The sequence below is a fragment of the Pteropus medius genome, unplaced genomic scaffold, assembly GCF_902729225.1.
Source record: "Pteropus medius unplaced genomic scaffold, Ma_sr-lr_union100, whole genome shotgun sequence".
NCBI classification, from domain to species: domain Eukaryota; kingdom Metazoa; phylum Chordata; class Mammalia; order Chiroptera; family Pteropodidae; genus Pteropus; species Pteropus medius.
Window position 1 is genome coordinate 2,352,308 of NW_024350922.1, and position 12,065 is coordinate 2,364,372.

The window sequence follows — 12,065 nt, forward strand, 5'->3', positions numbered from 1 at the left end:
GGGGTAAAGGGCAGTGGCTGATCTTGGAGACGGGGGCAGGTGGCTGAGGGACAGACGGGAGCGAGACCTCTCATCGTGCTAATCTTTGGCACCTTTTCAACCATGAGAATGGGGGACGTACTCTGAACTTCTAAAATGTCTTCTGATTCTACAACAAAATTTACTATAAAAAAAAAAAATAGTATCTGCCTGATGGCCTGTGAGGATTAACTGAATGCCTCCCAAGCCCTCACGCACCGTCTGCCCACGGTGACGATTCCGTGCGTGTCCGCTGCTCTTACTCCCTTCCGTGCAAGGATTCTGAAAAGCAGTCCCAAGGGGATGTGCACCTCTGGAGCCACCGAGGGCTCCGCCTAAAGCACACTTGCGGTCTGCGCACGTGCGACATTTCCGCAAAGTCTGTTTTTAAAATTCCTATCGATTTTCGATTCGATTCCACACTGTCTGCCTGAACGCAAGCTGGACACCTTTGGTCTCTCACCGCTGAGTCACCCAGAGGCTGCAGGGTCCTGTCCTGTTTATCCAACCAGAGCGCATCGCAGCTCCCTGTGCTGCAAGGGACACGTGTGACACCCAGCGCAGCCGCCTCCTGAGGCAGCAGTCCACAGCCGTCCACTCGGACGTGGCCTGCCAGCCCGGCAGTCACCAGAGGTCACGCTGTTGCTGACTTGGGTGCCCCCTTCTCCGGCCACCGCTGGGGACTGGGAAGGACCTGGCTCTCCCTCGCCGCGTAACCCCACCCACCCTCGACCCTCCAAGGTGCCCGGAGCGCACCTGGGCTGCCGCCTCTGTACTGAGCACTCACCCTCACCCCGACCCCAGTTCCCGCCGGGAGTGAGTCCGCTCGTCCCAGCCCTGCTCCCGGCCCCTCCACTCACCCGGTGGTTGTCCAGGTGGTCATGATCTCGGGGTCCCAGGTTATCGAGGTCGGCAAACACGGGCCAATCTGCGCAGGGGGAGATGGAGATGATGTGCTGGCCTCAGGGCTGGGGCAGGTCACAAGCCCCGCCCCCCACCACCAGGCTTTTAAATTTTCAAAGAAAGGCACAAAAAAGGAAGAATGTTGCCAGCACCTGGGGGCTACGGTTCTTTCTCCAGAACTTTCTCCACGTCCCCCACTTGCTGGCTGTGGGGCCCCGAGCAAGTGGCTTACCCTGTGCCCACTCAGAGCTGTCATCATTCAAAGGTATTTGCGTCCAGTGTTTGTGAGCATGTGTGCTCGCCCCCGGCTGGCCCTCACGGGGCACAGATGTGGAGAAAGAGAAGCCACTTGTACATTTGGGGGCCCGATGAGGAGCCACAAGTGCGTGTGTGTGTGTGTGTGTGTGTGTGTGTTGCGGGGGGAGCTCGGATAGCTCAAAAACCCACCACTTCCTGGCGGTCCCTAGTCTGTCTCCTGCCTCCAGCTCCCGCGAGCCAAATGTGGTCTGTGTCCTGTTTTCAGTAGTTTTTAAGGATGGCTTTTAAACGGTAGAAAAACGTCCAAAGAAGAGTATTTGCAATACGTGAAAATCACACGAAACTGAGAATTCAGAGGCCACGGATGGAGGTTACTGGAACACGGCCACACCTACGTAAACGTCGCCGACGGCTGTGCTCAGGTCACAAACGCAGACGCCGCCGTGAGGCCCGCGAGGCTTAAATACTTCCTCGGGCCTCTTAGGAGCAAGCTTGTCGACTCCTGCCCCAGGCTGTGGCCAAGGCCTTCCCGTGGACAAGCCCCCCAGGCTTCCCTAACCCCGGACACGGAAACCCGGGTCCCCGGCTGAACGGAAGGCCACCCCGTCCTGCTCCTCGGGCCAAAACCTTGGCGTCGGCCTTGGCCCCCGGTTCCCGCAGACCCCACGTCACATCGTCGGCAAACTCTGCCACTTCGACTTCAGAAATAACGGCGCTTGTTCTCTCCTGACCTCCTCATGGGACACGAATCCTGCTCCTAGCGTTAGGCATCCCTCGGACGCTGGCAAAAACCCTCTCTACGACAGACCCCCCTCAAAGGTAACGCCTTCCCTAGGATGTCTGCCACCTATTCCGATGAGTGAGGTCCGCGTGCAGTTTCCTGTGCTGTTGTCAGGCTGTGCCTGTTTCATAAAGCGCACCGAAGACATCGCGTGGTCTCCCCCGATGTCGTTAGAGCACGTGGACAGCCTCCGTCTCGAAGGTTTATTAACAAAGCTCCCCCGTAAAACCCCCGGGGCCGGGAATCTTTTTGGATCGTGGGTCCGGTTTTCCAACACGAAGTGAAAGCCAGTGTGGCTCTGCTCTCCCTGGCACCCGTCCCCCTCCAGTCACAAGGACCAGGACCAAGCCCCCCCATCACTCACGGAGGGGCTCCAGCTTCTGGCTGTGTGGTGTGGCCGAAGACGGGGAGGAGGGGAGAGAGTCGAAGGTCACGTCGCTCATGTTCTCGTCCCCCGAGTTCTCAGACAGGCGGAGCAGCAGGGGCGGCCGGCTCCCCGAGAGGGTTCGCACTCGGGGGCTCCCACACTTTTCCTCTGTCCCCCTCAAGGTGGTCTTGGCTGATTGCTGGAGGATTAGCAGAGACACTCACGTCCCACAGGCACCCTCTGGGGACCGGAGGGCTCTCCCTGCTGCCTGCTGTTCCCCCAACCCGGAGGCCCCCGCTGTCGCCCAGCCTGCTTAGTCGCCTGTGGGGGCTTAACCCGAAGGCCCCCAAGAGGGGGCATCTAGAACAGGGGCTCGAAGGGCCTGACGGCCAGCACCCCCAGAGTGCCGACCACACACACACTGCCCGGAGCTGGGAATGTGTCACTGTCTGGGACCCCAAGCTGGTCATTCTCCGACACCTGGTCCACGTGGTGGGATGGAGGTGGAGCGGGCACAGCCTGGACACAGCGAGGTGCCCGAGAACCAGGTCCCAGCCTCGTCCAGCCAGCCAGTGATACACCAGACAGACGTGCAAACACACGCACCACACACCTCCCCTCCCCGCCACGCGCCTCATCCACTCCCTGTGGTCAAAAGGGCCCGAGTCACGCAGACCCCAGCTGCTCTGCTGGCGGGACACTCAGGGGCTCTGTGCATCGCCTGGGGAGGGAGGATGGGTGTGGAGGGGACCGTCCAGCCTGATGCTCTGAAGCAGTGACGGCTGGGTGGCCGTCACACGGGGGAGCATGGCTGACCGGCCCCGGCAGCGGACGGGCCCGACGGGCTCGGGGCAGACACCCACCAGCAGCTTGGTGTTCTGGTTCACCGCGTCCTGCTCTGGCGGCGACAGGTCGAAGGGCGTGAGGCCCATGCTCCTGCAGATCCGGTTGCAGGCGTGGGAGTGGAAGAACAGCGCCATCCCCCGGACACCTGCACACACAGTGGGGGAGTCGCGTGCCTGGCTCTGCTCTGCGACGGGGCCGGGCGTCAACACACCCGGGCGGCTGGGGTCGGGCGTCCCAGGCCACACGTCCACAAGCTCTGGACGCGCCCTCCGCCTTCTGGGCCCGCTCTCCCTGGGTCCGAGGAGGGGGTGCGGCCCCCGTGGAAACGGGCCGGCTCTCCGCACCTACCCAGGTTGCCATCTCCAAAGTCGGTGCCTGTCTCCGTGTGGATCTGCGGGTCGGTGTAGAGGTCGCCCACGCCCTGGATGTCCACCACGATCAGCTGATGGCCGGAACGCTCGAACGTGAAGTGGCTGAAGGCCTGTGGGGGGACAGGAAGAGACCGGGCTGCGGGCACTGGCCGGCCGCTCTCCGTGAGACACGGACCGCACGGCTCCGCCCACGCGGGGCCTCCCCGCAAGGAGCAGGGGGCCGGCTTCAGGCGCAGGGCCCGGGGTCGGCCGACAGCCGGTGCGGGCCACGGCGCGCGTCACGGGAGCGCCTTCGGGACGCTCCCTGGGCTCAGGGCCCTCCGGGGCCCGGGGTGGGACCCCGCCTCGCGGGACTCCCCTCGAGGGGCCTCACCTGCGGCGTCAGGCGCAGGTTGTCATCGCGGACGAAGCCCGAGTTGGAGTTGTACTTGATGTACTTGCCCTCGATGTAGTGCTCCAGGTGGAACAGGGGCCGGCCCGGTCTCTCCCTCAGCTCCACCACGCACATCTGCATGATGTCCACCTGGCGGGCAGCGCGGCAGCATGTCGGCGGGGAGGCCGGAGCGGGGGGCCGGGGGGCCGGCCCGCCAGGGCAGAAGCTGCTCGCTGTGCCCAGAATCCACTGTCCCCTCTTCCTCTGAGAATGCGAACTGCTACGGCCTGAACATGTCCCCTCCCAAACTCACATGTTGAAACCCTAACCCCCAAAGGGACGGTAGCAGGAGGCGGGGCCTTCGGGAGGTGATGACATCACGAGGGTGGTGCCCCTGTCGACGACTCTAGTGCCCTCGTAAAAGGGACTCCAGAGCGCTCCCTTGCCCCTTCCCCCACATGAGGACACAGAGCGAGGGTGCTGGCCATGAACCACGAAGACGGTCTTCACCACACCGTGACCCTGCCGGGGCCTTGACCTTGGACACCCCAGCCTCCAAAACTGCGAGCAGTAAATTCCTGTTGTTCTGTCTGTGGTATTTTGTTACGACAGGCCAAGCAGCTGGAGCCAGCCGCTGTCCCTGAGTTATAACAGGATGCACGGCCATCCAGTAGGGGTGACACTGCTCAGCCTCCCTTGCAGCTAGGTGTGGCCATGGCCAAGCCCAGCCAATGGAAAGCGAGCGGCGGTGAGGATGCATCCAGCCTGCTCCCCTCTCCGGTCCCTTCCTAAGGCTGTAAGGTGGACACCTGCCAGCGAGCCAGAACCGACCACACGGTCCAGGGCCACCCGCGGGGGATGGCGCAGCAACGGGACAGAAGCGACCAGGCCTCCGGACGGTTTGGGGAGGCAAGCCCCAGCCCGCCGAGCCATCCACGCAGGGCTGTCGGAGGAAACCGCTCCGCGCTGGCACACGTCTGTGGGTCCGTCTGCTGAGCAACGCAGCCGTGCCTTACACGGACACCGCAAGCCTGGGCGAGTTACCCCCTCTCTGTGCCTCAGATTCCTCGCCCGTGGAATGGGGGTCTCAGACTCAGAACGAGGAGGAGATCTGCGGGTGCACGAAAGACCGTCAGCTTTTGCTGATGTCGTCATTATCGGCAGGCGCGACCTGAGAGGAACACGTGCCAAACGGTAAACAGCGCCTCTCCCCCTGCCCTGGGGGACTGTGGGGAGCTGGGACGCGCCTGGCTGACTTTTGCACCAAGTTCGTGTGTTTGATCACGTAGACAGAATAAACGTGCAAGTGCTGTGTTTGGTGCGTAAAGGGGGTTGGGGAGACCTGTGACTAACTTATATTCTGTTACCTGAGGACTGGCCCACAGCACCCAGTCCTCCTCAACACTGCCACAACAGAAGGAGCCAGGTCTCCCAAGGAAACCGCCACCCAGGGAGCTGCTCGGCTAAGTCACAGGACAGGCAGACAACAGCTGCAGGGGTCGGGGGGGCCCAGGGCTGGGGACGAGAACTGCCCCGAACTCGGCCTCCGTTCCTAGGAGCAGCCTGAGGGGCAGGCACAGGTGGTGCTCGAGGAATCCCGCCCGAAGGCTGGCTCCCCCCTCCACAAGGACACCTGTGGCCAGGCCACCTGCTTGGCCAGAGGGCTCACTGGGTGGACAGCCAGCTTCTCCTCAAACACCCACATTCCTCAATTAATTCAGCAATGAATCACGTCCTCATTTACTGAGCATCCAGGTGCCGGGACCTAGTAAACAAGAAAGATGAATCTGTCCCCGGGGGACTGAAATGCCACCTAAATGAACAAGTAGCACCAGCTACTCTGGGAAAAAAGAAACCGGAAGAAATAGGACAATGTGACAGAGGTGACGGGGTGGCCTCACGGAGCTGAGACCGAAGAGAGGGAACTCGCCAAGCAAGCACGGAGAGAATGAGGGATGCGGGGTGGGGGGCGCGGCCCGGGCAAAGGCCCCGAGGCAGGAAAGGGCTGGGAGAGGAGGAAGACGGAGGCCGGGCTGCAGCGAGTCACCGAGGAGGCCACAGGCCCTGGGGGTGAAGACTGTGGCTTCTTACGTCCACCCCTCACGGGCTTATTCAAGGGCCCTGCAAATGGCAAGTGCGCGATAAATTCTGCCGGTTGCCGGAACGTGGCCTCCCAAGGCGCCCAGGAGACGTGCGTCCAGCAGGCGCTCCAGCAGTGGCAGGGCCGGGCCGTGAGTCTGGGCTGGGCGGGGCCGGGAGCTCAGTTTCCTCAAACGCCGGCGGCAACAGGAAGCTCTGCCTGGCCTCCGTCACCCAGCACCCTTGGGGCCCGAGTGGAGGAGTCGAGTGGGCAGTGGCTTGGAACGCCTGGAGTTGAGCCCTGGCTCCATCTCTGCCCATCGGGGCAGGTCCCTTAACCCCTCTGGGTCCTGGGTTCCCCAGGGGCAGACAAGGTACCCACCCCATTCCCCTCTGCCTTTTCTTGGGAGCCACGATCACAGCCCATGCAGTCTGGGAGGAAGAACCACACTGCTGGCTCTATCGGTGGCACGGGGCTCGGGCCTGCCTGGTCTGGCCTTCCTGACTGGCTCAGTGACAGGCACCGGCCTCATCGCAGCCAGTGACACCCAGTTCTGGGACTTTTATTGTCACTCCTGGGAAAACACTTGCTGAGAAGGCAGAAAGCGAGCCTGAGGCTGCTGGTGGCCGACTTGCCGCTACAAGTCGAGAAGCTGCTGGGAGGGACGCCACGCGGAAGAACCCCGAGGCCGGCGGCGGAGGCAGAGTCCCAGCGAGCCAGCGCGGCCCGCGGCCAGCACGACGGCTCAGCCCCGCGAGGCAACGTGTTCCCTTCCTGCACTAAACCTGCTCGAGTGGGTTTCAGTCGTTTGAAAACAAAACACCTAACTACTAAACCCCACCTGTAAAATGGGACGTAAACATCCCAACCCACCTTGAACAACCCCAACCCTCCGCTTTGGCGAATAAATGACTTTTTGCACTACACTCGGTAAGTGGCAGTTGCCATGAGCGACTGCTTGAGACGGCGAAGGGACACTGTGACCGTGGCACCAGCGCCCTGGTCTCCGGACGCGGCCCCCGGCTGCCCTGGAGGGGGCAGGTGGCAGGGAGGGCGCCACACACACCTGCTTGGGGGGCTTGTGCCGATTATACTCCTCTCCCCAGAGCTTGGCCTCCATCTGCAGACGCACGTCCTCGAAGTACACGTCTCTGCCCACCGACTCGACGTAGCGCTTCGCCACGTAGTTGGAGGCCCCCTTCCACTGCTGCGTGTGCAGGAAGTTCGAGAGCTTCTTCCTGTGGGGAGGAGAGGGAGCGGGGCTCCACCTGGGCACTCGGCTCGCCAGGGACCCAGCCCTGTGTCCTCAGGGACAGATGTGGGAGGTGGGACAGCATCCTTCAAAGAACGGGGCAGGGGGCTTAAGGGACACTGGTAAAGTGTCACCTGGTGCACATCCCCTGGTCCCTAAGGACCAGAGCCAGGATGAGTAGGACACCCTGCCCCCACCTCCCCTAAGCCCATCCCTGCAGCCAGGCCCAACGTGAGGGCCAGTGGAGGCCAGACAGAGGGGACCATGAGCTACAGGAAGCAGAGGCCACTGGCTGTGTCTTGGCCAGGAACGTCACAATGCTCCCCGTCTCGGGAGCCTGAGGGGGTCTGGGCAGGGCCCCCAAGAGCCGTGTGTCACTTACGTCCTGAAGCACTCCCTCATTGCTCCACGGCCGAAGGGCTGAAAGACAGACACCGCACGGAAGGTCAGCGGTCCCCACGCCCCAACCAAAGCAAGCCCAGCCAGGAGGAGATTCACCTGCTGGACGTCGCCCGCCGAGTGGGTGCCCTGGACCTCGCCTCAACCCTAACATGCCTGGCCCGCCCTCCCCGCACCGAAGCTGAGAGAGCTGCCAGCCTGGGGCTGCGGGGGTGTCCCCCAACCCCGCTGAGTGGAAGAGCCCCACGCCCGGGTGAAGGTACTATTGGGGAGACAGTGTGTATTGGTGGGGGCGGGGGGAGGGTGTTCGCAGCCCTGTCTGTAACAGAAGAAAAGCAGGAACCGCCTAAATGTCCACCCACGGCGTAACAGGTGGGTCCCTAGGCTCATTCATTCGGTGACATACTGCACAGCGAGCGGTTACAGCTCCAGCAAAAACGGCGTGACCCTCGGAGCCTAAATACCGAGCGAAGGAGACGTCCTGGAAAGACACCGCCACACGCTCCACTGCCGCGAAACGCAGACCTGGGCGAGCTCCCCCGGGTCTGGTGGCTCCCGGGGGGCTGGTGGCGCCCACGCTCTGGCCTGGGTGACACTCGCATGGTGCGTACGCTGCGGAGCCCAGCAAGCTGCACGCCTTGCTGAGTGTGCGACGCACTGAGGGACGTCTCGCCAAGCGTCCCCAAAAGGCCGGTGGCAAGCCACTGAACTCAAGCCACAATGCAGTGGCAGGAGGTGGCCTGCCACGCCCGATAACCGATCCGCGTGTTTGCAGCCGGCTGGCCGTCGACAAGAGGGCCAAGAAGAATCTTTCGATATGTGATTAATATGCAAAACGTCCAGAACGTGGACAGCTGTGGGGACGGGAGGCGGCAGGTGGTGGCCCAGGGCTGGGCACAGGTGAGGGTTGCGGGACTGACTGCTCGTGGGCATGCACGGGGTTTCGCTGGGTGACAAGGGAAGGGCTGGACCGTGGCGATGGCTCCACACCGCACGGTGACACTAACCCCGCTGACCCGCTCACTTTAAACGGGCATGTCGCGTGGCGTGTGAGTCGCAGCTCAGTAGAAAATCAACACTCGACACGACAGAGCGTTCCCCGTCAAACGAGGGGGCGTGGAGGGGAGGGAGCGTGAGCTGAGCTTGGGAAAAGCCGCCGGCCCTGCCCCCAGCTCGGATCCGCTCACCTGAGAGGCCATCTTGATGAGGACTTCGTCTTCCAGCCACTCGCCCGTGACCGCGTTGTACCTGCAGAGACGGGAACCGCCCCCGGGGCGCAGGGTCCACCTCCTGATCCCGTTGCTCGCTGGGCTCCCCGCTGCCCCGGGGACCGAGCCCGCCTGCCCAGTGGGCGCCGTCCCGTCCTCCCCCCGACCCCGGCCTCCTTCCCTCCTCAAACGCAGCGGTGCCCTGTCCACGTGTCCCCCAGCACGCACTCTGTGCCCCCCACTGGACGGGAACCCCACCCAGGCAGGCCCACGTCCGGCCTGTTCACCGCGGGCCTGGAGTGCGCAGCCGTTCGGTGAACACACGTGGGGCAAGGACCGAATGGGCAAATCCCCTGACGCCCAGTCTACGTAACAAACGGCGTGTCCCCAGACGGCGCGGCCGTGCCCTTGACCTTGCCAGGCAGCTGTGCGAGGCCCGGCCCAGGCAGCTGAGTGCACGTGAGGGGAGGGGTGGGGCCCCCCCGAGTCCAGCCAGGAAAGGGGCTGCTGGATGCACGGCCAGGCGGAGCGGGACGGAGAGGGGTCCAGAACTGTCCATCTCAAACTCCCCCAGGGCTGAGCCATTCGTAGCCCTAGCTCCAGACTGTCCCCGCCCCAGTGACAACAGGCCTCTCGAAGTCTGACAGCTCCGCAAGCAGAGACCTGGCAGGTGGCCGCCCCCTGGCCCGGCAGGAGGAAGGCTCGCCAGAGCTGCCAAATTGCCCTAAACCAGCCCGGGCCGGGTACTATGCTCGGTGAACCATAATGATGATTATTATCATTATGCAGAGACCAAGGCAAAGCAAACAGCCTCTCCTCACCTTTAAGAGAGACTGAAAACTGAGAGGCACACACGGGGAGGGCGGGCAGGGGGCAACGCGGGCCGCGTCTTACTGTTCCTACGACCGCCGACCTCGCCGAGGTCCCTGCCGCTTGGCGCTCTGAGTGGCCTGAGTGCTGGGGGCTCTGCACCCGACCTCTGCAGCAGCCCGAGGCTGCTACAGTGCTGTGCCCGCTTTCCAGATGGGGGGACGGAGGCTCGGGGTCGGGGGGCAACCCGCCCAGGAGCCGGGACTCAGAGCCAGGCCAGTTTCAACCAGAACCTACTCTGAACCAGCCTGGGTAACCCCCTGTGAACAGGAAATGGACCCCAGAAAGGGCTGGCTGCACCGGCAACAGAGGGGGAAGCCTCTAGGTTAGGAGCCTCCGGAGGCTCCTGCCAGGGATGCCTGAGCACCCCCCGCCGGCAGCCAGCACCGACGAAGGCGGGCACTTTGCTTAGGAAACAAACGGCACCCCAACTGTCCTTTGGGGAACCACTGTCCTCCATTCCCAGAACAGGTGGACTGGGTGGAGCTGGTCCCCACACCCTCTGGCTTGTGGCCTAGACCTGGCCAACTGGAGCGAGGGTCTGACGGGCCCAGAGATGGAGGTACCACCAGAGCCGGGCCAGGGAGACTCAAACGTGGACTTTGAAAAGCTGGTGAGCTGCCCCCCAGCTCTTCCATTTGGTAGCGGTTGTGGGGGTCCCGTGTCCAGATGGCACCACATGACGGAAGTAGGCTGGATCCCTGAGCTGCCCCAAAGAGCTGCCCACCTCTCGCCCTACTTCATCCGAGTGACAAACACACCTTTGCTGCATTAAGCCCCTGGGGTACTTGTCACTGCTGCAGAGCTCGGCCTAGCCTGCCGAATACGTACAGGACCACGATGAGGATTAAATGAGATGATGTGCGGTGCCTTAAAAATGCGCACTCAGATGCTGCTCGGCATTATCATCGTTCCCTTCTTCTTGATCCCCAAGGGTGCTCGGGCCTCAGTGACTGCGAGGAGAGGTGGAACCCCCACCCCTAAGGACTCCTGGAGACCTAGGACCCTACGGCACCCGCAGACGAGCCGCTGACCTGTGACGCGTGGCACATTCTGTGGCAATGTCCTCCAGGTGGAACTCAGCCCAGGGGTCAGGCATGTGCTTGGCCTTCTCGATCGCATGCTTCCAGGCTTCCTGCAGAGGGCACAGGGGAGCATTGGGCTGGGGTCTCCTGGGACAGCAGCCCCGCCCCATCCATCCCCACAGAGAGCCCCGTGAGAGAGAAACCTCCTATCCACTACCCTTGCAGGACCACTGTCCCCAAGAGACCCTTTGCTCTCACTTGGCACAGCCGCCCCGGGGGCAGATGTGACCCGGCTTAACTATGAGACCCAAGGAGAAACATGACATTCATAGGGAAACACACCACTGTGATCAGAAAGTTGAGAATGAAAATAAGATGTCAGCCCCCCCCACAACCCCGCGTGCAGGCTGCAAAACACTTCACCACTGTTGACACGGTGTGCTGGCCAGCATGGGGGGGTGACGGGTGCCCTCACAGACGCCCACAGGGATTAACCTCTGCCGAGAGGAGCCTGGTACCGTCGGAGCAAACAGAATGCATTCCCCTATTTTCGCCCAGCAGTTCTACGTCTAGGAGTGTGTCCCACAGAAAAACACACACGAGTGTGCAAACATGTACCGATGAGAGGCAATAGTATTGTTGGTGATTGTGCAAGACTGAATTTATAAACATCATGTAAATTACAAACGTGCCCCATTTTACTACCCTAAATGAAATCCAGAGGTAACATAACGCTCTAAATGCTGAGGATATCAAAAACATGCAAAAGGCAGGTAGGTAGTCTTCATGCTGACACAGCGCTAAGTTCTGGGCTCAGATCATTACGAAGAGGCTCCCACCAGGCGTGCCAAGGTCCTGGGGATGCAGGGAAACCCAACGCCTGTAGTGTCCCCCACTATGGTAGTGATGACCAGAAACATCCCCCCAAACTCACAAAACCTGCTGTGAACTAGGGCTTTTGGGTTAGCCAATTCCAGATGTCCTTACCCCCAGTGGCAACCCTCAGCCACCGACCAGCCCTCAGGGGCCCAGCTTCCCATGGACTGGGGCCCAAAGGGGACAGCACCCTGCTATGCCCCGGCCTGAGCCCCATCGCTGGGACTCTGGTTCAGAGGAGGCAAAGCAGAGAAGCTGAGCCTCTGGGACAGACGGACGGATAGACAGACAGACACATAGACACACGCGCGCGCGCACACACACACACACACACACACACAGCCCTGGGCCCCTCACTGGGGCTTTCCAATCTGCAAAGTCCAAAAATAAAGCCCATAACTTTTTTCTTCCAGCTTAGAGGCTAATTCACACTGAATG

General features: G+C 62.1%; 1 protein-coding gene across 3 annotated transcripts in view; it reads right to left on the reverse strand.

The window, feature by feature from the left end:
- EEF2K (eukaryotic elongation factor 2 kinase) overlaps window positions 1-12,065 on the reverse strand; it is a 55,746-nt gene that overhangs the window by 14,147 nt on the left and 29,534 nt on the right. For all 3 annotated transcript variants that reach the window (XR_005648066.1, XM_039840251.1, XM_039840250.1), the window contains 9 exons: window positions 10,761-10,861; window positions 8,836-8,896; window positions 7,632-7,669; window positions 7,064-7,235; window positions 3,918-4,067; window positions 3,522-3,654; window positions 3,191-3,318; window positions 2,325-2,526; window positions 879-946 (listed from right to left, as the gene is read on the reverse strand). Coding sequence is in view for 2 of the 3 variants with exons in the window: in XM_039840251.1 (XP_039696185.1) it covers window positions 879-946; window positions 2,325-2,526; window positions 3,191-3,318; window positions 3,522-3,654; window positions 3,918-4,067; window positions 7,064-7,235; window positions 7,632-7,669; window positions 8,836-8,896; window positions 10,761-10,861 (1,053 nt within the window). In the remaining variant the exon portion in view is untranslated. The remainder of the gene's footprint in view (window positions 1-878; window positions 947-2,324; window positions 2,527-3,190; window positions 3,319-3,521; window positions 3,655-3,917; window positions 4,068-7,063; window positions 7,236-7,631; window positions 7,670-8,835; window positions 8,897-10,760; window positions 10,862-12,065) is intronic.